At 39.1% G+C, this 26,863-nt stretch overlaps 1 protein-coding gene across 4 annotated transcripts in view; it reads right to left on the reverse strand.

Moving 5' to 3' along the window:
• Positions 1–23,443, reverse strand: part of KIF6 (kinesin family member 6) — a 385,185-nt gene extending 361,742 nt beyond the window's left edge. For 2 of the 4 annotated variants that reach the window (XM_010389732.2, XM_010389733.2), the window contains exons 1-3: positions 23,265–23,349; positions 18,328–18,437; positions 11,642–11,716 (exon numbers count right to left, since the gene is read on the reverse strand). In XM_010389732.2, the coding sequence (XP_010388034.2) occupies positions 11,642–11,716; positions 18,328–18,437; positions 23,265–23,330 (251 nt within the window). In that variant the 5' untranslated portion in view covers positions 23,331–23,349. Of the gene's footprint in view, positions 1–11,641; positions 11,717–18,327; positions 18,438–23,264 lie in introns of all 4 variants that reach the window. The other 2 variants (XM_010389731.2, XM_030929502.1) reach the window with 2 other exon arrangements.
• Between the last annotated feature and the right edge of the window lie 3,420 nt (positions 23,444–26,863).

Consider the following 26,863-nt stretch of genomic DNA (forward strand, 5'->3'; position numbering starts at 1 on the left):
GACACAACAATCATCTCAATTTTACCTATTTGCCATGGCCACAAGGAAAGAGTTAACACTGTTGACTGCTGATGAAAGGTAAAATGGGATGAAGACTGAACAAAGCCCACTGATTCAGTGACATGAACATCCTATTAGTGAATTTAGCAAGGATGATTTCAATGAAATGGAATGAAACACATAAATGCTGGGTGTGATAAAGCAATTTAAGAAACAAAAGACTATGAAAGGAAGATCTATTGTAGTTTCAGCTCCACAACCTAATTACTGGGTAACCCCGCAGAAACCAATTAAATGCTCAGAGCCCTGTTTTTCATCTAAAATGGGAATAATAACACTTATCAACGCATAGGGTCATTATAAAAATTAGATGAGATAATATATGTGAAAGTGCTCTTACATTGGCAAAGCTTTATATAAAATAGTATGTATTCTTAGTGTTATCAATTAATAAGTAAATTTGTTCCTATTATTTAGCAAGAATTACACTAAAAATTCTGACCAGAAACACATGACCTAGTATAAAAGTAAGGCTCAAATTCACTGACAATGATAGAAACTCTGCTAAAAGCGCTCTGCTCCAAGTAAAGGAACTTTTAAATGAAGATATTTAGATCTACAAGCGATAAAGCACGAGATAAATTTACTGCTGTATTTTCTCCAGCCATTCAAACAACATATTTTCAGTATGATTTTGCTTTTGCCAGTCAATTATAAAGTCAAATAACTACAGTAAAAATCTTGCCAATTGTAATCAATCACTGCACATCTGTATAGGAAGGATTTTCCAGAACATCTTGCCTTCTATTTATGTTCTTTATATATCTTTCTTTTGGAGGCTATCAAGGTGAGAAATAATAACTAGAAATATCTTTGGATTATTTGTAAATGTATCCTCAAGTCCTGAATTAAAGATCTGATATAAAATTACAAACTTTTTGGTGCCTCGGGAGAAACCAAATCTAAAAAGAGTTAAGGGGGAAAAAATCATACAGAAAAACATTCATAGCTTGGTAAAATTCTGAATTGGGATGAAAATCCTTTCTATAAAAATGTTGGTGGGGAGCCAAAAATGGATGATAGCTAATACTCATTAAGCATGCACTATGTACTTACTGAGCAATCACATATACTGGGGCATGTGATTTTCATGTACAGCTCATTGGATTATCATGGCAAATGAGGTAGATATTAAGTATCATTTTCCCCATTTAAAGATAAAAAGCTGGTTCAGGCCAGGCACAGTGGCTCACACCTGTAATCCCAGCACTTTGGGAGGCTAAGGCAGGTGGATCACCTGAGGTCAGGAGTTCGAGACTAGCCTGGCCAACATGGTAAAACCCCGTCTCTACTAAACATACAAAATTAGCAGGGTGGGGTGGCACATGCCTGTAATCCCAGCTATTTGGGAGACTGAGGCAGAAGAACTGCTTGAACCTGGGTGGCAGAGGTTGCAGTGAGCCAAGATCATGCCACTGTACTCCAGCCTGGGTGACAGAGCGAAACTCCACCTTAAAAAAAAAAAAAAAAAAAAAGCTAGGACAGAGAAAGATGAAATAACTTGCCCAAGGACACACAGCTAATAAGTATTAAAGTTGGGATCTGAACTGTGCTTATATGGCTCCAAAGTCCATGCTTTTAGTCAGTGTGTTATATAGTCTCCCCCAATTATATCTTTAGAGAAAACATTCAGCTTTCTGAAAATAATCTGTTAAGTACCTAACTTAGTCTAAATAGTTTCAGATTTCTCTTGTAATATTCCTGTGAATGTCAACTATACTGCATTAAATCAAGAGTGGGGTCCCTTCTGAGTATGGGGCCCTGTGTTATGACATGGGTCTCATGTATACGAAGGCTGGTTCTGCCTTTAGGATAAGATGCTTTAATTTATTTTAGAAATAAGTGGGAGGTAAATTATAAATAAACAAATACCAATTTCAGAATTGTAAAGCCGTTTAGAGCACATCTCGGATCTCTGAGAAAGATACTAACAACAAATACCACCGGTATCATCTGTCACTATCTGCATCACCCCACAACCTAGCTTTATGCCTAGGTGAGAGAATCTCAAATTTTAGTGTGCATCAGAATCACCTGAAGGGCGTTTTAGACTACAGATAGTTCTGATTCAATAGGTATGGGTGAGGCCTGATAATGTGCGTGTCTAACAAGTGCTCAGGTAATGTTGATGCTGCTGGGTTATGGACCACACTTTGAGAACCACTGGCCTAGACAAAAGAGCAGGTGTCTATATAGCATGATTTTAGTCATTGAAAAGGCCTCTATCCAAAAACTACCTCAGGAAGGAAACAAATAAAACTCACTTTATAAGAAATAAAGCCCATCACTGTGCATTTAAGCAATAAAAGGAAGGCTGACAGGTGCTAAAGGATCATCCTCTATCTGCTAATTCTCTTCCTCAACAAATACTCGGAGCATTTAATAGACACCTGACACTATTCTAGGAGCCGGAGACACAACAGTGAACAAAGGTAAAGAGGAGTCCTTGCCTCCATGAAGTTTAATTCACGCACCGGTGAGGCTCAAAGTGCCATGATGTGAACGTCCCAGAAGCAGCCGTCAACCAATAATGGGCAGGGGTGGTCAAGTACCCCGGCTTCTTTGCCCCTTGGGCGGGACAACTCTGAGACATATTCCTAACAGTTCTCAGTGGGTACCAGTGGAAATAAGTCCCAGTTGCTTACAGTGGTAACCTGCTCTTTAAAATACCCTAGCTTCCTTTCCTTCGCTTTCTCACTTCCCTACCGCCCTGCAGGTGCTTCCTGAACTCACCTCCCAAATACATTACTTTCTCTGGAATCCTAGCCTCAGGATCTGCCTCTGGGGGCACCAGCTTAAGAGATGTCTCTTCATGCTGAAGAATCACACTGCTCGTGTCAGTGCATCTCCGATCCACTGGTTGGTCTCTTTTATTATCTTAGGAAACCCCCAACCAACTTTTTAATCCAAGTAATGCTTTTTATTTTACCGCTGACCCAGTAATTTTCACCCCTCACATGTACAATACTCTGTCAAGGAATCCTACTTCTTACAATTAAATAGCTTCATGCAACTCTTATGCTTTTTTTATTCTATAGGTATTTTATCAAAAATTATGAATAACATAGTTATTACTGCAAACATGATAGTATCATGCAATTTCTTGATCAATTATTCTTAAGAAGAGAGACCCAGATTTAGGCTCACTTTTTACCTACAGTAATAAAATCTGTGTTTGAAATGTGCATCTTTAATATATTCTATACTTGTTACATCAACGGCTGTTTTCTTCACATTCGCCAGCTGTAGGTAGAATGGTAATGTTATTCCCTTCCTTGGTAAGTCCTTGATGGAGCTTGTCAAGGTCATCATCTTGTATAATTACATGGCTTTAAACTGATGTTAGTGTTCCTGTTTTTAATCATAAGACCATGTTCTCAGCTGAAAATATAATTTTAAAATTGTTACACTTAAAAGTTTAAATTTAAGTATAATCGTAAAGTCACAAAAGCCAGAAATGTAATGTTATCAGGAAATTCAGCATAGCAGCAAGTAAAGCCAAGTACAGGTTCCTGTTTATAAACAACGCATCTGGCAAAGTGCAATTGTGGCCAGAAGTTGAACAGATCTGTGGAACAGGCAATGAGTTTTTGTACAATTCAGTGGCGAACAATATTTCCTGTAAACTTAGAAAAAAACAAAATGTCACTGGTGTTTTTGTGACTTTCAGATGGGATTAGTTTTATTGAATCCCATGGGGGAGAAGTTCCAGTGTAATAACTGAGATTGCCTAATTTACAGAATAGAAGAATATCACAGAACAAATGTCACTAAAATTTTTATAACTGAGGATTTTCTTAATGTTTTATTTTGAAATAATGATAAATTTACAGAAAGTCATAAAGAGAGTATACAATGGTTCTCTGTACCCCATTTGCCCCAGTGGTTACATATTCCATAACTGTAGTACCTTTTCAAAACCAGGAAATTGACATTCGTACAATGTATGTGTATAGTTCTATGCCATTTTCTCACATGTGTAGAATTAAGCAATCACCACTGCCATCAAAATACAGAACTATTCCATCACTATAGAGATCTACTGGTGTTAACATTCTACCAGTTTGAATGAAGTATAGAAACCTTACTTCCCTTAGGGCCCTCTTCTCTTTAAAATCCATAGGGGTGGAGTCATGGGTTTTTCCATGGTATCTGGATGGAGTGAGGCAACTAGTATCTACAAGTTTTTTGTCTTGCTAGGCTGCCAGTCCCCTGGCACTCTTGCTAGAGACAGTAGACTCTTCTTGAGGATTTTGTCTGAGCCCACTGGTGTTTCTGGGTATCTGGTTTCTCCAGCATCCAATCTGGGCAGAGTGGTTAAATGTCCCCGCTTTTTGCAGATATATGAGGGGAAAAGAACAAGGGGATTCACCATTCTGTCACTTCTCAGGTCCTGAGGTCTCTAGCTAGGCTATCTTCTCTTCAACTTTCAGAGTCATGTTTCTTTGTATATGACGTCCAGAGTATTCAGCTGTACTTAGTAAGGGGAATAGAGAGAAATGTGTCTACTGTATCTTGGTCTGGAACCAGAGGTCACTAGGCATGTTTTTTTAAGTGGCAAAGAAATTAAAGATCTCTAATTTTTTCATCCCTTACATTGAATAGGGCACTGACGCTTGTAAAGTACATTGTTTCTTTTCATCCTTAAAACAACCTTGTAAACTTGGTGTTATTAGCATCCCCTTTCTCAGAAGGGATAACTGATTCAGAAGTGATATGTCTGATCCAAAGTCACATAGGGAGTTAGTCACAGGCTAGGGCCAGAATTGGATTATTTGACTTCATGCCAAATATTTTGAGCCACAAAAGGTAAAACCATGAGTACACAGAAGTGAATAACTAAGATTTTTTTTAATCCTCTTTTGTGAGCCTTCTTCTCTCTATTCTGGCCTCCTTGTCTTGAAAGAGCAGGATCTCTTCTCTGGTTGGATTAGGAGAACTGGGTGAGCTAGGCAACCCACAGCATTATCAGTAAAGCCTGTTTCCTAAAGAGCAACAGGTAAAAGTCCTGCTGGGCAATGACCCTGGTGCGACTGAGAGTGTGGTACTGCCCCCTGCCATGAGAAAATCCCCTGCATCAAGCCTTGGCCTCCCACCCAGCAAGAGCACATGTGCAAAAGTAGTCAAGCACATCTTTTTCCAAATCTGAGAGGGCAGCTGTCTCTTTATAGTAAGAAGAGAGTGAAGGAAAAGAGAAATCTTCTTACTATAAATTGAAAGGCAGCTCCTGATATTGTTCATCACTGGTGAAATCAAAGGTTAACAAGTGGTGGCTCACAATGACTAATAGCTTTCCAAAAGCCAACCTCATTGGCCTTATTGTAGTGTAGGCGCCTTAGCTGTTCAGCACCAGCTACGGGGACTGTGTCATAGCATAGCCAGTCCTCCTGCCAGTGCACATTCTATTCATTTTGGTCAAACCATCATGTTGTTACAAAACAGTGAATTTCCAAATTTTTGCAGAATTACTCACTGCACATAAAGTAAATTTCCTACACCCCAGGCTTTTAGGTAAAACATAGATCAGGCTCAACTAGAAAATTGAAATTCTGCAAACTTGCAGATGTGTGATAAGACCTCATAAATGTCTAGACTTCACAGTTTTCCTCCCTAAGTCTTTGAATGAAATTGTCACTCAAGGATAATGTACTATTTTTGCTTGAAGCTTCAGGTATTCTCTGATAGACTACCACATATTCCAGAGATTGACACACTTCAGTTTGAGAAGCATAACACCAGATAAAAAAAAACAAATAAAACAAGACACTCTTTTGCATACTGCAATAACATAGACATTTGTGGACTTCTTAAATCTTACATAAAAGAAATTTATTCAAAAAATTCACCCAGAAATTAATGAGCAAAATTCAGATGACAAAAGGTAGTTTTTACACGTTACTAATCAACCCAAGATAGATTTCAAAGACATCTAAGATTAGAAGACGCATCATCATGAAGCACTTCCTAGTGGAAATGTACTAAATAATAAATAACCACATTTATTTCCAATGATACAAAGTTCAAGCTTTACTATTTCTCCTCATACATGCAATCCTATACAGCTTTGGTCTCCACTCTTTTTGGCACCAGGGACTGGTTTCGTGGAAGACAATTTTTGCACCAAATAATTGTGTGTTGTTGGAGGAATGGTTTTGGGATGAAACTGTTTCACCTCAGATCATCAGGCATAGTGAGATTCTCATAAGGAGTGTGTAACCTAGATTGCTCACATGCACAGTTCACAATAGTGTTTGTGCTCCTATCTGAATCTAATGCCACAGCTGATCTGACAGGAGGTGGAGCTCAGGCAGTAATGCTCCCTCCACCACCACTCACCTTCTACTGTGTGACCCAGTTCCTAACAGGCCACAGACTGGTACTGGCACGTGGCCTCAGGCTTTGGGGACCCCTGCTATATAGTCATGCACATAATATCACTGGCTTGGACTAAGTAGAAAAGATGTCTAAATTGGTGAGATTCCTGAATTACAGAATTTTGGAAAGAAATGTGATTAGTTTTATTTAGCCTTAATTGCATACAGTAACCAGAATTAAGCTACAGTGTGTTAACCCAGTAGAATAACTTTAAAGGGCTTGTTTAAAGTGGTCACATTGTATGTTGCAAATGTGTTCTTGAAGGTTAATCTTCACTAGGAATAGCAGACATTTCTGTTTAATATCTAAAGTGGTACAGTCTCCATTCAAAGGCCTGCCAAATTATGTAATTCTTAAAAATTTGATTTTCAATGTATGGGGATATATTAATTTAAATATTGTGCATAAATGACACTTTATGTTATTAGTATTTTATGTTTTACCATTTCAAAGTCACACAATTTAAACTTGCATAAAATAGAAACATACTATATACAGTATATTTAAAGTCAATGAAAAAAGTGATTCCCTCCCCAGGCTCTTAAATAAGTCAATTTGCTTAACAACCCTCTCCTACAGAGATGAATGAGAAGAAAATGTGAATCTGCCCCTGTCTGTCTATTCACTGTTGCAGTACATGTTTCTGCAGAGTAGAAGCTTGGATTAGGGACAGTGAGAGACTCCTAGCACCATGGAGGAAAGACGGCCTCACGCCTAGCAAATAAGCACGCCATGCCCTCAGCACATGCCATCCCTTCCCCATAGACACAAGGGTAGGCCACAGTGAACAGAAACGGTGTGCTCAAACAGACAACAGCATCCTCAAATGACGGGGATAAGCCCACGACTAAGAATCACCAATATCTGAGGGAAATCTGCACCAGGAAAGCAAGGCACCAAACTCATCAGAAGGACATGCACATAAAGAAAAAGAAGACAGAAAAAAACAAAAACAACCCAATGTTTCAAAAGAAGATCATTCTCTTCAGAGGGAAAGGGGGATACCACATTCACAAGCAAGAATAGACTTTTTCATTTCCTAGAAATGAAAAATAAAATAGTAAAAATTAAAAAATTTAGAGGGATAAAGAAGAATTCACATGAACTGAAAAGCAAATTACCATGCTGGAATCTGTGCTGACAAATTCTTGCAGAATTCAGAAGCACAGGGCAAAGAGAGGAGAACTATGAATGGGAAGTTGTAATATTTGAAGGATAGGATTGCAAGGTCCAGAAAGAAAGAATAAGATATGTTGGGGTTTTTTTTGGCTGGACACAGTGGCTCATGCCTGGAATCCTAGCACTTTGGGAGGCCGAGGCAGGAAGATCTCCTGAACCCAGGAGTTTGAGACCAATCTGAGACCCCATCTCTATAACAAATTTAAAAAATGAGCTGAGTGTGGTAGCATGCATGTGTAATTTCAACTACTTGAGAGGCCTTGAGGCAGGAGGATTGTTTAAGTCTAGCAGGTCAAGGCTGCAGTGAGCTGTGATCACGCCACTGCACTCCAACCTGGGCAACAGAATGAGACTATGTCTCAAAAAATAAAAATTAAATAATTAAATAATACATAAATAAATAAAATGAGATTACTTTTAAAAAAAGGAAGAACTTTTTTTTAACTACCAAAGAAAAGGTCCATGTGATGACCCTTGAACTTGAGTTTTCAGATTGAAATAGCTGACTGAGAGATAAGAATACATGAAAAAAATATCCATACCTAGACTCATTAATATCAAATTTCATAAAAACAAGAAAAGAAAAAATCCTAGAAACACCTGGAAAGTAAAAACAAAAGTTATGTCTAAAAAGAAATAAGAATCAGATCGGCACGGACATGTTTTCAACAACCCTGTATGCAAAGAGACAATGAAGCAGTGTCTTCACAGCTTTGAGAGGAAGGAACTGTTAGCGTAGAGTGCTATACCCAGTCAAATGGCCGGGTAGAGCAGCCTCAACCTGCTGGGCTTAAGTGATTCTCCCACCTGAACCTCTTGAATACTTGGAACTATAGGCATGCACCACCACGCCCAGCTGATTTTTAAGATTATTTATAGAGACAAAAATCTAAATATGTTGCCCAGGCTGATCTTGAACTCCTGAGCTCATTTAACTGTGAAGGGAAAGGAAAGACTTCAGAAAGTTCCCCAGTCCTGAATTTTTTCTAAGAGGTTATTAGAGGATGATTACCAAAAGGAATCTAAGAATTAGACACAAATACAAGAAACAGTGACAAAGAAATAGTATAACTTTGAGATAATTAAAATAAATGTTAATAAAAATTAATAATAATAATTCAGACAGAAATATCAATTGATCTCCACAGTGAAAGTTGTAGAGGTGTAGGAGAGGCAAAGTAAAAGTATCCTAACATTCTTGACTAGAGAGAAGAGAGAGAGAGCGAGACAGAGGCAGAGACAAAGTTTTTGATACTGAGAAAAATACAAATGTTTAAATATCTGAATTTAAACTAGAGCTGTTGAAGTACAATGTACAACTTGGGAAAGAAAATGGAGGCAGCAACAACAGTCAAACCAACAAAAAGCAAGAAAGGAAAAAAAATTGGGAAGTACAAAAAAGAGGAGAAAGAAAATAACATAAGAGGAATAGCTCCAAATTATGGTAATCATAATAAAGATAAACTGGTTAAAGTAACTAATTCAAGATCAAAAACTGTGGGTTTAGCTAAAAAGGCAAAAGCAGCCATATTTTATTTATCAGGCCCATTCTTAAAAACAAAATGTCACAAGGCAGTTGAACTAGGAGAAGGAGAAAGATAAGACAAAGGCTGACAGAAAAAAAAAATAGCAAAACTAATTTCAGGAAAAAAAGAATACAAGGAGAAAAGTAATAGAAAGGATAAAGAGGAATATTTCTTATTGATAAAAGATAAATCCCACCAGGGCCAACTTGAGCTGCTTGGATAAAAGTGCTCTTGCCTGTCATTTTTGAAATCTTGTTATCATGGAGTTTGTCGCATCAGTGGATAAAACAAAGCCCCTGCCTTCATGGAGCTTTGTTTTAGTGGAGGCAAACAGACACAAACACTAATATAGAATTAAACTGCATAATATGTCAGGGCCAGGTGCGGTGGCTCACGCCTGTCATCCTAACACTTTGGGAGGCCAAAGCGGGTGGATCACGAGGTCAGGAGTTCAAGACGAGCCTGGCCAACATGGTGAAACCCCGTCTCACAAGACAGAAAACCAAATACCGCGTGTTCTCACTCATAGGTGGGAACTGAACAATGAAAACACTTGGACACAGAGTGGGGAACATCACACCCCAGAGCCTGTCATGGGGTGGGAGGCAGGGGGAGGAAAAGCATTAGGAGAAATACTTAATGTAAATGACGAGTTAATGAGTGCAGCACACCAACATGGCACATGTATACCTATGTAACAAACCTGCACGTTGAGCACATGTACCCTAGAACTTAAAGTAAAATAATCATAAAAAAATGTCAGATGGTGACACGTGCTAAAATAAATAAAGTCAAATAGGGAAGGGTAACGGAGGTGCAATTTTAAATAAGGTTCTACAGGAAGGCCTTACTGAGAAAGCCGCTATGAGCAAAAATTTCAGGTTGCTGAGGGAGAAACCATGCAGATTTCTGAGGGAAGAGAATTCCAGACAGAGGGAACAGCAAGAGGAAATGGTCACCGCATACAATTAAAACCGCATAAGTTAACTGAGAAGGAACGGAGAACCAGGAGAGTGTGACAAGTGAAGAAAGTATGTGGAGGATGGAGTGATCAACTGTGTCAAAATGGCAGACATATCAAATAGCATGAGGACTGGGAAATGATCATTATTAAATTTAGCAAATAGAATTCATAGTTGACTTTGACAAAAACAATTTCATTGAGGCAGTGGAGGCCAAAGCATGATAAGAACAGGGTTTGGGAGAGGAACTGAAGTAGTGAATATAGTAGGCCATTTCAAAGATATGTTCTATAAAGGAAAGCTGAAGAAAAGGGCAGTAGCTGGAGGAGAAAGTGGGCTCAAGATGAGAGTCTGTAGCGGAAGGAAAACCCAGGCATCCATGAAAAAGAAACTTAAGGTTCCCTTCCTGAATGATGTTAGGAAGTTTAAAAATAAAACACATGAAACTAGCTATCTGAAAAATGACACAACCCAAATGATTGCTAAAAAGATGGGAATTTCAGAAATGTTTGACATCTAATCAAGGAGACTTGAATTTTATCTATAGAGGTGTTATTGGATTGTGATTATAACTCTAAAATAGCTTAAGCCTACTTGATTGTAGGTTACCTAATGAAGGAAGGCTGTATTAAAAAAAGAAGGGCTTGGTTTGCATAGGATTCATAAAACAGGAGTTTGAGAGACATAATGTAGCAACGTGTTCTCAGCAATGTCCACTAAAAAGGGTGTACTGATGAGTAGACTTGAAAACTGGGTTCATTTAGCAGGTATAATTTTCATTATTTAACTGTAACGATGAATATATCTTGGGATTATCATTAGGTCATTAGCATCATCCAAATGATTTCAGATCAGAAAGCAAGCTTGTTAGCAGTAGTTTTCTAAATGGATTCCCTATAAGAGGACTGTGTGCTTATCAAAGAGCTTGAGTGTCTTAGTCCCTAGGAGACTGCCAATACATATTAATAAATTGGCACTCTGATTTATTTGGTACTCTCATGTGAGTTTGGTTCTAGTAGTCAGCAGCCTGGAATTATCTAGATATATTAAAGCAAAGGGCCAAGCTTTGAAATGACACTGAGGTAGAGCAGGGCCAGTATCATTAGGCAGCCTCCCAGGTACCACCCATACCTTATCCTTTGTCCATCTAACTGTATGTTTGAAGTACAGTACTGTACTGTACTGAGGAAAGAACACTGAACTTAGCAGTCCAAAAATCGTCTAAGACTCTGCCACCACTACCCATGCAACCCTGAGGAGTGTCACTTCATTTCTGTGATCCTCGGTTTATATATCTTTACAGATAGGAGTAACAATAGCTAGTCTATCTCACTGTGTTATTTTGTTTTGTTTTGAGACTCAGAATCTAAATCTAAAACAAATGGTTATAGGAACAGAAGGTATTAATGCTATCATCATTACATGTCCTGCAGCCTAAGTATATAATTCATATACTTAAGCACACTACCACAGTTATCTGAGAATTGAAGACAACATGAAAAGCCACGAGCCCACTGAACAAAATATGGGAAATCCTACCTCCCAGCAACTGGTTTGGCAATGTTTTCAAAAATGGTCTCTTGGTTTGCATCCTGATCAAAAATTCTTTGAAATCTGCAATGTGAAAAACAGTAATTATTTAAAAGCTGCACCTCCAAACACTACTGGATTAATAAACCTTGTTTTTCTTAAAGCTTTATAAATTACCCCATATTTACATCACTGGGTTTACCTAACTTAGCACAATGTTTGCCCTGTAGTCTCAACCACACTGTGCTGTTGTACTCCTGTATACAAATGGTGGGTAAACAGTATTGCTTTGACAAGATCTGCACAATAAATCCCTCTGAAAAGCTGCAGCAGCTTTGAACCAAATAACAAATTGTGTGCTTTTTAGCTCTCAAGAGGGACAGTGTCTACAATTGGCAAGAAATTCAAAACTAGATAGCTGCATGAAATGGAAATCCAAGAACAGGATGTAAACAGCCAAGGAACTTCTGCTGTCTGACCTGGGAGAAAAGAATGCAACTGTGAATTGTATGACTATTGAACTTAGTTTTAGTATTTTGAACTAAAGTTTATTTTTCCACTAATTTGGTGCTGTATCCTAACATCAACCATTTAATTCTCAGGATGGTTTTGTTTCATTTTGTTGACCATGAGTCAAAAGTCAAAAAGTAAATTAAGATAAACCTGTCCTGCATACAGAAGGTTTAATCAGATTGGCAATGGCTTAGGGGAAGGGGGTGGAGGTATGGTGTCAATTTCACTCTTCTTGCAATGCTACTCTGACTTAGCTTAGTACTGGATTACAAGCCCAGTGGAACACTTGGGGTAGAAGACACAGAATCTATTTTTTTTTTTTTTTTCAGATGGAGTCTCACTCTGTCACCCAGGCTGGAGTGCAGTGGCATGATCTCGGCTCACTGCAACCTCTGCCTCCCAGGTTCAAGCGATTCTCCTGCCTCAGCCTCCCGAGTAGCTGGGATAATAGGCACGCCACCACGCCTGGCTAATTTTTGTATTTTTAGTAGAGACAGAGTTTAGTAGAGACAGCTGACTTGCCTCCATTTTAGAGAAGCAAACAATGAACCATACAAAGAGATAATCTAAGGCAGTCTGGCTAGTATGTCATTTAGCAGGGAAGATTGTGTTTTAGACAGTAATATTTACTGTTTAGTGTGTCCAGACTGCTTCTCGAACTCTACAGACGTATCACAGCTTCAGATATGAACACCAACATAACACAGAGGTCAACATAATACATAGCTGCTGAACTGCTCTTCAGAGCACTGTGTAGTATGAGGTCTGAGCACATATTCTCAGCTTTTGAGAATTATGATAAGGCTGGTTCACTTCTTTTATCAAATGGGTGATGACTGGGTGAATCAATTAGCCATTTTCTACCCCATTTCCTTAAAAAAGAGTAATTATATCTACTACCATGTAAATAAAAGAGATGGCAGAAGTTTTAAAGAAGGCAGTGAGTCACATACAGAATATCTTCTGAAAGGTACCTTGTGTAAAAGTAATGATAGCATGTTCATTTCTAATTCATCTATTCATTCCACAAACACATACTGAGGGCCTACCATGTACCAGTCACTTCTAACAAGATTTAAATTAAACTAAAATGTAATTTTAGTATAATATCTATAAAGCATATTGAATTCCCTGGGAAAAAATGACACCCTCCACTATTTAAAATAACAGGTGGTAGAAACACAAGCAATCCAGATCTCTCTTTTTATTGACTTTTCCCCACACATTTTAGAGAACGATTTTAGCACCCAAGTTTACAATAAACCATTAATGGTATATTAAACATCAAATGTCATCATCCCAAAATATTGCATTTTATACAATGTAGTTGCATAGTAATCTGAAAAGGCATTTTGGTCAGCTGTCTTCTGAAAACCACGGAAGAGCACAATAGAATCACGGAGTTAGAAGGGATTTTAACGCGTTCAGTCTAATGATTAACAGAGGAAGAAATCGAGATCCACAGAGATAAAGTAATTACTCAGAGTCTTAGAGCTCATCAATAATATTCCTTGTGACATAACTTAAGTTTCCTGATTCTTAGGAGGTCCTTTCATTTGTTAGGAACTTGAGAAGGCTTTTTCTAAACTCCATTTCAAACTCAGCATATGCTGACTTCTTCCCACCCTAAAGAATGGTGCACTTCCTGTGCTCTTCCTCGTCCCAGAAAACAACAGCTCTATCCCTCTAAATGTTCAGTCCAAAACCATTAGGATCTGCTTGACTCCTCTGTTTCTACATACACTCTATGTCCAATCCATCAGCAAACTCTGTCAGCTGAGACCTTCACAACACATCCAGAATTCAATTATTTCTCAACATTTCCACTGTTACCACCTTGGTCCACGCTACCATAATTTCTTGCCTGGTCTCTCTTGCAATAGTCTAACTAGTCTCCTTTTCCCCCTTCCAGCCTGCTTTCCACATGTCAATAAGAGGGATCCTGCTAACTTCCAGCCATGTCAATAAGAGGGATCCTGCTAAAACATAAGTGAGATAATTTCATTCTTCTGCTCAAAGCCCTCCATTGCCTTCTCATGGCACTTTGGGGGAAAAGTTGGAGTCCTCACAGTGACTTATAGGGCTCTATGTGATCTGGCCATTCTGCTGCCTCATGCTTACTCTACTCCTCATGCTTACTCTACTCATGCTTACTCCCGTCTACCTCTTGCTTACTCCCCTCTACCTCTTGCTTACTCCCCTCTACCTCTTGCTTACTCTACTCCAGCCACATAGATCACGTTTTCTCAAAGATGCCAGGCATTCTCCCCATTAGGGATTTCACTCTTGCTATTCCCTTGGCCTGAAAGTCTCATCCCTTAGATACTTGAATGGCTAGCTTCCTCACCTCCATCAAGTCTTTGCTAAAATGTTCCTTTACTGTATGCCTTCCCTGACCTACTAACTGTTGCAACCATTCCTCTCCTTCGCCCCGCGTCATCCCAGCTTCTTTGTCACACTTTTCTCCATGGCACATAGCACCTTCTGATATACATGTTGCTTACTGATCTTCTCCTCTGTCTCCTCCCACTAAAATGTAAGCTTCCTAAGCGCAGGAACTTTGTTGTGTTCCCTGCCGTATTCCTAGTAATTAAAACAGCTCACAGTGGGTAGCCAATAAGTATTGATTGGTTGAATAAATGTTCTTGGGGGAAAACAGCCTTTAAAATGCTTAAATATTTATGTCTGAACATATGTGTAAGTTGGATATTTTATTAATTTTTAATTTTGAATATTAAAACCAATATTTTCAATTCAGAGATTTAAAAATAAGCCAAAGGTGCTTTTTCAACAATTTCACTCTGTTTGTATCTATGTAATTTAAAGAATACTTTGTAGCTGGGTGCAGTGGCTCACGCCTGTAATCCCAACACTTTGGGAGGCCGAGGCAGGCGGATCATGTGAGGTCAGGAGTTCGAGACCATCCTGGCCAAGGTGGTGAAACCTTGGCTCTACTAAAAATGTAAACAACATTAGCTGGGTGTGGTGGTGCATGCCTGTAGTCCCAGCTACTCAGGATGAGGCAGGAGAATTGCTTGAACCTGGGAAGCGGAGGTTGCAGTGAGCCAAGATTGCGCCACTGCACTCCAGCCTGGGTGACACAGCGAGACTCCATCTCAAAAAAAAAAAGAATACTTTGGAAAGGGTCCATAGATAAAGACATAGTAAACTGTTCTTATCAATAAAATGGAATCATGCTGAATAAAATATTTCAGCAAACTGTTGTTTTATGTAATAGATTTTGGCCTAGGCCAGCTGGTAACAAGTCACAATTATGAAGGTATGTAGCATGCTTATATCAGCGGGAGAATGTCCTCTTCAGAAAAAGCAAAGCAGGGGCCAGGCGCGATGTCTCACACCTGTAATCCCAGCACTTTGGGAGGCCAAGGAGGGTCAGATCGCTTGAGCCCAGGAGTTCAAGACCAGCCTGGGCAACATGGTAAAACCCAGTCTCCACCCAAAAAAAAATTAGCTAGATGTGGTGCACACCTGTAGTCTCACTATAGGTTGAGGTGGGAGAATCACCTGAGCCCTGAAGGTCAGAGCTGCAGTGAACTGAGATTGTACTACTCCACTCCAGCCTGGGTGACAGAGTGAAACCGTGTCTCAAAAACAAAACAAAAAAGAAAGAAAGAAGAAGAAAAGCACAGGTTATAGGGCTATTCCTTAAAGGATATAATGAAAGACAAGGGGGAGACACAAAGACAAGGTAAGGACCGCCCCACTAGGCAACAACAGGTTAGTGAGGCCTACTTGTACTTATGTAAGAGAAGACACAATAAGAAAATGAGGTGGAAGTGGAGGGAGAGATGTATATTATATATGAAAGGCAAAAAGTAGAGTTATGAAGACCAAGGAGAATTCTTTATGGGACAACAAAAAAAGCAAATAAGAATTTAAAAAGACAAAGGCCAGATGCGATGGCTCATGCCTGTAATCCCAGCACTTTGAGATCAGAAGTTCAAGACCAGCCTGGTCCACATGGCGAAACCCTATCTCTACTAAAAATACAAAAATTAGCTGGGCATGGTGGCAGGCGCCTGTAATCCCAGTTACTTGGGAGACTGAAGCAGGAGAATTGCTTGAATCCGGGAGGCAGAGGATACAGGGAGCCAAGATGGCGCCATTGCACTCCAGCCTGGGCAACAGAGCAAGACTCTGTCTCAAAAAAAAAATAAAAGAATTTTAAAATAAAAAGAGAGAAAGAGAGAGAGGAACAACAACAACAAAAAAATCTGGGATAGTTTTATCCAAAAGGGCAAAGGCAGGAATAGTCTCAAAGCAGGCCTTTGTGAAACAGTCTAAAGATACATTGAAGAGAACAATTAGGATTCTTTCAGCAGGATCCAGAAATCCATCACCAAAGTTTGGGCCAGAGATCAAAGATGGATTTAATTTGGGCTCAAACTTCTCCAGAAATCAAAAGTGGAGATTAAAAGAAATAGATTAATCTGAAAATGGAGAATAAAGAGAATGTGAAATAGCTATAATCCCTAAATTCAAGACCTAGCTACTAAAGGAGTATTCAGACCAAAGGCACTGATGACCATCCAAGGGTAGCTGTTTGGTATTTTTCAAATGAGCCAGTACAGTTCAGCACTGCCCAAGAGAAATATAATGGCATTCATCAGAGTGAGAGCATATGTAATTTAAAATTTTCTACTGGCCACATTTTTTAAAAAGCAAAAAGGTTAGTTGGGCATGGTGGTGCATGCCGGCAGTTCCAGCTATTCAGGAGGCTAAGGTGGGAGAATCACTGGAGCCCAGCAGTTGAAGGCCACAGTGAACTATGAGTCCACCACTGCCCACCAGCCTGGGAGACAGAGCAGGACCCCATCTTTAAATTTAAAATAAAATTAATACAACTTTAAGAAACTAAAAGAAATGGCTGAAATTAATTTAATAATATACTTTTAACCAAAGTTGGAAGTTTCATGTACCAAAATGTTACAATTTCAGTAAATAATCAATATGAAAAAAGTCTTGAGATATTTTACATTCTTTTTTCTTCAGGCTAAGTCTTCCAAAATCCTTCTTTTTTTTTTTTTTTTTTTTTTTTTTGAGATGGAGTTCTGCTCTTGTTGCCCAGGCTGGAGTGCAATGGCGCGATCTCGGCTCACCGCAACCTCTGCCTCCTGGGTTCAAGCAATTCTCTTGCCTCAGCCTCCCAAGCAGCTGGGATTACAGGCATGCACCACCATGCCTGGCTAATTTTGTATTTTTAGTAGAGACAGAGTTTCTCCATGTTGAGGCTGATCTCAAACTCCTGACCTCAGGTGATCCGCCCGCCTCGGCCTCCCAAAGTGCTGGGATTAGAGGTGTGCGTGAGCCACCGTGCCCGGCCCCTTCGTATGTTTTATACTTTACAGCACATCTCAATTTGGGCTGAACATACTTCAAGTGTTCAAGAACCACATGTGGCTTGTGGCTATTATATTGGACAGTACAGATATAGAGTATACATATGTGCATATGAGGTCTAAATATCATATATATTATAAAGAAGGCTTACCTACACAGCACACAAATGATACTGTAAGTTCCTACCTTCAGTGAAGTTTAATCATGCATTGGAACTTTCTGTAAGTGCTAAACTATAGTGGGTTGAGTAGGAAAATACTAGATAAACAGAGGTAGTAAAGAAAGGCTGGAATCTTGGAATACAATCTCAGATATAGAAATACACATTATTGGCTGGGTGCGGTGGCTCACACTTGTAATCCCAGCACTTTGGGAGGCCGAGGCAGGTGGATCACGAAGTCAAAAGATCGAGACCATCCTAGCCAACATGGTGAAACCCCGTCTCTACCAACAATACAAAAATTAGCCAGGTGTGGTGGCGTGTGCCCGTAATCCCAGCTACTCAGAAAGCTGAGGCAGGAAAATCGCTTGAACCCAGGAGGCAGAGGTTGCAGTGAGCCGAGATCGCACCACTGCACTCAAGCCTGGAGACAAAGCGAGACTGTCTCAAAAAAAAAAAAAAAAAAAAGAAAGAAATACACATTGTTTTTTACCTTGGGCACAGCAGTGAAAAGACAACTTGAGTTCAATCTACTAGGTGAGACAAAGAGCTGCATTACATTTTCCACAAGAAATGGTGCTAATTATTTCACAGTGAATATTAATATAGTACAGTAGTTCAATAATGAAACGGAAATGAAAAGGGAGAAAGAAAAACTTACTTAAATTTGTAGCTTTCTCGCTTATTATTCACAAACCCATCTGCCAAATCACGTGGTAAGATAATTTCCAAGCTAGGTATTAATTTTTCATCTTCATCTATGGAATAAATCTGCAAATGTGAAGACAACAAATGGATATAAAATGGTGAAATTATGGCTTGAACTATGACCATGTTATTATGACTTGTAATGATATGAAAATTATAGTCTTAAGATTAAAAAGTCATAATATCATATAATTTGAATAATTTTTCTCTTTGAACTGTGTGTAGATTCAGACAAATATATGGAACTGAACCAGAAGTAAAACCTAAATTAATGCTGTATCAAAGTCAGATTATCTTTGAATGATCTAACATTCAAATATGTATATTTGAATATCTCTGTTATTATTGTCATTGAGAAACTAATGGCCCTGAAAACAACATTTTATCTAAATATTGCTTTAGTATTATGTATCAGGAGTTAACATTTTACTACAATCAATAAGCATTTCTGAGCATTTACAAAATGCCAGAGATAAAAGGACTAGGTTTGGAGCCATCTCAGATAGCTCACTAAGAATGCTCTAATTCAAGTTATGTTCAAAGAAGCCTAAGGTTCCATGAGACATTTTCAGGCATTTGATAAGAGAGATGTGGCTTCAAAAGATACATGTAATTCATGTATTTGATGTCATTTTCAAGGTTCTCATTCCAGCTCAGCTACTAATTAGCAAGTGACCTGGGAGAAATCCTTTAGCCTTTCTAAGCTGATATGGAAATACAGGGTCTTTTTTTATTTATTTATTTATTTATTTATTTATTTATTTATTTATTTATTAGGCATTTATTGTAAGCCAGGCAAGTCAGCAGAAGCAGGGCCTGAGCAGTGCCCAAGAGCACTCACTCTCCCTGGCAAACAGGCTCAGGGGAATTCTCTTCGTGCATGTCATCCTCTTTCCCACTCAAAACTCCCACCCCGACCTTCCTGGAAGGCAGGGCTAACAGGACCTTCTGCCGGCCGGCTCATGACTGATTCCTTTCAATCCCAGCTGCAATGCAAACTGAAACTCATGCTGTACATCACCACTCTATGGGAGAGCTCTATTTCTGGGGCACCCAGGAGTCAGCACACATACTGCTGGGACCAGGACTCATAATTCACCTTGGTCCAATTCCTTCTATAGGACTGTAAAATTCTCTGATTCTCTTCCTGGTTTCCTACTCCATCATTTATTGGCCAGGAAAATTAAGAGTCAAGCCTATAAAGAGGTCATGTAGAATAAATAAAAGCATAAGATTTGTTGTCCCAAGACTTGGGTCCAACACGGAGCTCAATTTACCAGCTGTGTGACCAGCCACCACTTTCAGAATTGAGGTTCCTTATACATAAAATGAGGAAAACAGAATTACCTCCTTTACAAGATTGCTGTGGGGATCAAGTGATGTAATGGAAATGGAAGTATTTTGTAATGCACCATTGGAAAAAAAAAAGTCATTAGATTAAAAAAAAAAAAAAAACTTCTTGTCTTTTACCAGGAAATAAAATTCTTTCTAACAGGCAATACTTCCTGTTTAAGACCCATTTAGATACTTGGTTATGGGGAAAAAGTCATATTCCTAAGCAAGTAAAAGCCTACCTAAATCTCCAGAAAGTTTGAATAATTTCCTAAGTATATTTTTATTGAAACTTCTCGTCTAAAATGTGAAGAACTCATGCAGAAAAGTCATTACATAAAATAAAGTATTTGTAGAACGCAATGGCATCAAGTTCAAGGCTTTCTGGCTAGGTTTTCTCAAGAGAGATTTAAAAAGTATATCCTGTTGGGCACTACATTTAAAAAAAAAGTTTTATAGCTAGACAGGTGAGTGAAGGGGGTGTATAAGACATGAAACATACAAGAGTGAGGAGTTATACCCATTTTCTAAAATTCTATATTTCTCTGCTCAGCAGACAGAAAAGAATATTAACTGCAGTTAATGACCCTCCACTACTCCAATTAAGACACTCTTTGAGGCCTTAAGAAAAGTCCCTTAGAACCAGGTCACTTGTTTAGTGTAATATTGGCTTTCTATCCTTAGTCATAAAAATATTATTTGAGACAGGGAAGTTTTTTTTAGAAGACAGAACAAATGCAAGGATGAATATGAAAATGTTTTGAAATGTATAAAGCACTGTACAAATGAAAAGCATTGCCACTGTTAAAACTAGCAGAGATTCATTTTATATATCCTTTTTATTAATCTGTTATTATAATTTACTTTATGATGCCTTAAAGAATAAAAGTAATGCAAGTGCTATTATTCTTTACTCTAATAAAAGAATAAAAGTAATGAAGCTATAAAATGAAGAGAAAGAAAAAAATACCTTTGAGTCACTCTCAATTTAATACTACAAAAAGCATTTCTAATCAGAGAAAGAACTCTCCAATCTTTTGTGGACAAGAAGATATGGCATTAAAATGTGGGGTTTTTAAGGGAGAATAGGGATATACTACTTCAATATTTATTCATTCCAATTCTCTTTGTGTGGGGGGGGCACCTAAAAATGTGACACCAAGAATATGACACCTAAAACTACTTCCTGGAGGATCAAACAATCCACTCTACAGACTCACTAAAGAAATACAAAATGAGGTACATTAAAATATCCAAACACTGCATTTTAAGAGAAAAGAAAGTTCAATATTAAATACAAGACTTTCCATCCACTTCCCTGAGCCCCCCTCGTACCCGGCCTGTCTCTTGACCTTATCCCAGCCTCGGCTCTGACTGCTGAGTCCATGTAGATAAGCTCAACAGTTTAAGCTAAGAATCTGGGGGGAAATCTTATGTATAATACACTCTTTACACATGATGCACTCTAAAAAGAAATGCATGTAAGTGATTATTAGTTAGAGGAGAGAAAATAGGAAGATACCCATGGTCCTTTCTACATTGTTTTATTCCTATTCTAAATACATAAATTATATGAGGCAAATGGTTAATCATGAGATGCTATGATGTTCCATATAGACATATACACAGTATATATATGGAACAGAAATACAACATTATTAATAGGTTCACTCCATATATTCACAAATATGATCCAAATTGCCCTTACCTAAATTTTCACTTTGGGGGGCAAAAAAGGTTTCTGCAAAGGAGACAGCTTTGAAATCAAAAATCCTTAATTAAAATTACAGCTCTGCTGTTCACAATAGCAAAGATATGGAACCAACCCAAATGTCCATCAGTGATAGAGTAATGTGGCACATATACACTATAGAATACTATGCAGCCATAAAAAAAGATGAGTTCATGTCATTTGCAGGGACACAGATGAAGCTGGAAACCATCATTCTCAGCAAACTAAAACAAGAACAGAAAACCAAACACCACATGTTCTCACTCATAAGTGGGAGTTGAACAATGAGAACGCATGCACACAGGGAGGGGAACATCACACACTGGGTCCTGTTGCTGGGTCAGGGGCTAGGGGAGGGATAACATTAGGAGAAATACCTAAAGTAGATAACAGATTGATGGGTGCAGCAAACCAACATGGCACATCTATACCTATGTAACAAACCTACACGTTCTGCACATGTACCCTAGGACTTAAAAGTATAACAAATTTTAAAAAAATAAAACAAATGTTCTAAAATTGAAAAAAAAAATTGAAGCTCTGCCACTCCCCAGCTGGGTACCTTGGTCACATTATTTATCCTGAAACTCAGTTTCTTAATCTGTAAAATGAGGAAAATGACACCACCCTTGCAGGGTTCTTTTGAGAGTGAGAGATAATGCAGGTAAAGCACCTGTCAGGTGGCCATTTCTCAAGATACATAAGAATGACTATGCTCCCTTCTAGGCAGAAGAGAGGATGTTTTGAAACATTTAAGAAGCACACAAAGTGCCGGGCGCGGTGGCTCACGCCTGTAATCCCAGCACTTTGGGAGGCCGAGGCGGGCGGATCACGAGATCAGGAGATCGAGACCATCCTGGCTAACATGGTGAAACCCCGTCTCTACTAAAAATACAACAAATTAGCCGGGCGTGGTGGCGGGCACCTGTAGTCCTAGCTACTCGAGAGGCTGAGGTAGGAGAACGGCGAGAATCCGGGAGGCGGAGCTTGCAGAGAGCCAAAGACGAGATGCACCGCTGCACTCCAGTCTGGGTGACAAAGCAAGACTCCATCTCAAAAAAAAAAAAAAAAAAAAAAGGCATACAAAGTGTCATTGCTCAGAGTCAGGACAATGTCTTAACCTTTTTTATACCTTTCTGAATTTAGCACACTAGAGGAAGCACCTAGTAAATATTGAATTGTTTCTGAATGAAGTACACATGCGTATTCTTTGGGTCGGGATGCTTAAGCATCTGCATAAATCTATTAATACAAGGAGTATATGTAAAGGTTCACGTTTATGTTGGAGAATAACAACAGAGTCAACAAGTTACTGAGGCCTCACTGGGTGCAAAGTACTACATATGTGTATGCTTTGTGCATTTGTGTCTATCTATATTTGTATTATTTCAGAGGTACATAAACATGCATCTCTTGCTTGCACGTTTTGCCCGAGTGCCAAAACGTACCTTTGAGTGTGTCTGCATGTGCGGTGCTGCGTGAGTTTCCCAGAAAGGTGCAATAAGTGCTTATGTGCAGTTGAAGCGCACGTGCTAGTCTGCCCCCGCGTGAACACGTGTGCCTGGGTGCAAAAAACTATGGCTCTGTGCCGGGTCTGCGCCGTGCCAGGTGGGAGTGGCCTAGCTGTCGGTCGCGTCGCTGACAGCAGGACAGCAGTGTGCGAGGGTCTTCGCGGCTGCAGGGCTCCTCGGTCAGTGTGTGCGGGATCCCGGGCGGCCTCGGCGCCCGCCAGCAAGCCCCTCACCTCCGCCCAGCCCCTTCGCGTGCCGCCCGACCCCAGCCCAGGAGGCCCGCCGCGCCGGCGCCCCGGAGGCTCCAGCCCGTACCCCTTGTTGGTGTTTCCGGACAGGGGGCTTCACCCTTGCGAATATCTGGATCGTCTGCTTCACCATCTCCTCCCTGGCTCTGCAATGACCCTTGACCTCTCTTAGGCCCTGGTTGCCAAAACTAACTCCCACCACCTCCGGCGACCCACAGTCTTAGCAACAGTAGCTAGGGACACTACCCAGTGAGCACCTTGGCAGCCAGGATCCCGCCTCCTCCCTCTAATTGGTCGCGACCCAAAGGAAGGCACTAAGCGGCGGGGCGGGGGCGGGGCTAGGGCGGGGTGGGCGAGAGGGTTGGGGGGCGCTGCGCATGCGCAGGAGCGAGTGCCTGGGCTCTGGGTTTTGCACCAGACCCGGCCTGGACAGCGTGGTTAAAGGGTAACAACCACCATGCTTTGCCCTGCCCCGCTCATTCACCCATTTTATTCTCTATGCCCTTGCCTTAAAAAAAAAAAAAAAATACAGCATTGGGCCGGGTGTGGTGGCTCAGGCTTGTAATCCCAGCAGTTTTTGGGAAGCCGAGGTGGGAGGATGGCTTGGAGCCCAGGAATTTGAGACGAGCCTGGGCAGCATAGTGAGATCCCGTCTCCATAAAAAATACAAAAGTTAGCCAGGCATGGTGGCGCGCCTGAGAGGTTGAGGCAGGAGGATAACTTGAGCCCAAGAGATTGAAGCTGCAGTGAGCCGAGACTGCAAAACTGTTCCGGCTCACTTGGAGATCACAGTCTGAAGAAGGAGACAGATTTTTTTCCCCCCTTCACAAGGTCTTTCAAGTGACAAGGAGACAGATTTTCAACAGGAAACCAAAACCAAGGAATACAAGCTGTGCTATGATGGAATTAGAAGTAGGGCTAGCTCTGTTTTGGAAAAGGATAAAACTGGATGAAAGGGACTGTTTCCCACACAACGGTCAGGGCAAGAAAGGATGAGCTCTTCAAACACTGTTAGCACATGAAAAGATAGTCAACATTATTATCCACATGGAAAATATAAATTAAAACCACAATGAGGCATCACTATTCATCTATCAGAATGGGGAAAAAAAAAAAAGTGGCAACACCGGATGCTGGCAAAGATGTGGAGAGACTGAATCAGTTGCACTTTACTGGTAGGAATGTATAATGTAAAACATACACTGTTTAAAGGTACAGACACTCTGGAAAATAGTTTGACAGTTTCTTACAAAACTAAAGGTGCAACTACTCTAAGACACAGCAATTGTACTCTAGGACATTTATCTCAGATGAATGAAAACGTGTGTTCACACAAAAACCTGCATATATGTGTTTATAGTTTTAGCACCTTTATTTGTAATAGCCCCAAACTGGAAAAACCCAGATGTTCTTCAGCTGATGGTTTAAAAAAACTGGAATACCATTCAGGGATTAAGAAGGAAGGAAGTGTCGATACATGTAACAAATTGGATAAATTTTCAGGGAATTATGTTTCATGAAAGACGCCAGACTCAAAAGTTAAATACTGTATGGTTCTATTTGTATACCATTCGTGAAATGACAAAATTATAGAGATGGAGAGAAATTACTGGTTGCCAGGGAGGTGTGCAGGGTTATAAAAGAAATCCTTGTGATGGGCTGTTCTGTGTCTTGACTGTGATGGTGGCCACAGAAATCTACACACGTGATAGCATTGCATAGAACAAATTACACACATGTTCAAATAAGCACATGTAAAACTGGTAAAAGTCAAATAAAATTGAATAAGATTGATGGGTTGTATCAATGTCAATTCCCTGATTTTGATATTGTACTATAGTTATACAATATGTTACCACTGGGGAAAACTGGGAGATGGGTATACGAGTTCTCTCTGTATTATTTTTTTACAAAATAAAAAGTTTATTAAAGACACCCTTTTTTCTTTCTTTCTTTCTTTCTTTCTTTCTTTCTTTCTTTCTTTCTTTCTTTCTTTCCTTCCTTCCTTCCTTCCTTCCTTCCTTCCTTCCTTCCTTCCTTCCTTCCTTCCTTCCTTCCTTCCTTCTTTCTTTCTTTCTTTCTTTCTTTCTTTCTTTCTTTCTTTCTTTCTTTCTTTCTTTCTTTCTTTCTTTCTTTCTTTTTTGAGACAAGGTCTTGCTCTGTCGCCCAGGATGGAGTACAGTGGCATGAACACGGCTCACTGCAGCCTCAACTTCCTGGGGTCAAGTGATTCTCCTGCCTCGGCCCCACAAGTAGCTGGGCTTATAGACATGCGCCATCACACTCAGCTAATTTTTGTATTTTTTGTAGAGACAGAGTTTCATCATCTTGCCCAGGCTGGTCTTGAACTCCTGAGGTCAAGCAATCCACCCACCTCAGCCTCCCAAAGTGCTGGGATTACAGCCATGAACCACTGCACCCAGCCTAAAGACTCTTAAGAAAACAAAAAGACTAACTAAAGATTGGGAGAAAACTTTTGCAAAACACGTATCTTGATAAAAGGACTTGCATCCAGAATATATACAAATTCTTAAAACCTAATAATAGAAAAACAAACAATTCATTTGTTTAAGGTGAAGGGAGGGTGCAAAGATTTGAACAAATGCTTCACCAAAGAGGATCTATGGATGGCAAATAAGCACATGAAAAATATGCTCAATATCATTTATCATTAATGAAATGAAATTAAAACCACAACGAGATATCACTACACATCTCTTAGAATGGTGAAAAATAAGAAAATAAACTGACAATACTAAGTGCTGACATGGATGAAGAGCGTCTAGAACTGTCAAACATCACTGGTGAGAAAACAAGAGGAACCAGTCACTTTGTAAAATAGTTTTGTAATTTCTTATAAAGTTATACATGTACTTACCATATGACCCAACAATCCCACTCTTAGTTATTAACCCAAGTGAAATGAAAACTATGTTCACATAGAAACCTAAGCATGAATGTTTATAGTGGTTTTATTCACAATTGCCAAAAACTGGAAACAAAGTAAATGTTCTTCAGCTGGTAAATAGATAAACAAACTGATATATCTATGCTATAAAAAGGAATGAATTACAGATGCCTATGACAACATGGTTGAGTCTCACATTTATTATTAGTGAAAGATAACCAGACTCAAGTTTGCATACTTTCTAATTCCATATACATATATGGAATTATATATATATAATATATATCTAGTTTATATATAATATATAATCATTACTTATATTATATAATTATATATTATTATTTATTACACTATATATAATATAAAATAATATATAATATAAATATATAATTATAATTATAATTAATTATATAATATATAATATATGTCATATATGACTACATAATATATACTATATAATGTCATATATAATTATATATACATATATGACATTCTAAAAAAAGAAAAACTGTAAAGATAGAAAAGAGATCAGTGGTTTCCAGGTGCTGAGGGTAGGAAAAGGGGTTGACTGCAGATGAACATGGGAGAGTTTTTGGGGGGTGATGGAACGGTTGCATATTTAGATTGTGGTTGTGGTAACATAACTATATGCATTTGTCAAAACTCATAGAACTGTCTATACACTTAAAAGACTGAATTACACTGTATATAAACTGTACCACATTAAGAAAAGCAAAAAAAACAAAAAAACAAAAGAA

The sequence above is a fragment of the Rhinopithecus roxellana genome, chromosome 4, assembly GCF_007565055.1.
Source record: "Rhinopithecus roxellana isolate Shanxi Qingling chromosome 4, ASM756505v1, whole genome shotgun sequence".
Lineage (NCBI taxonomy): Eukaryota > Metazoa > Chordata > Mammalia > Primates > Cercopithecidae > Rhinopithecus > Rhinopithecus roxellana.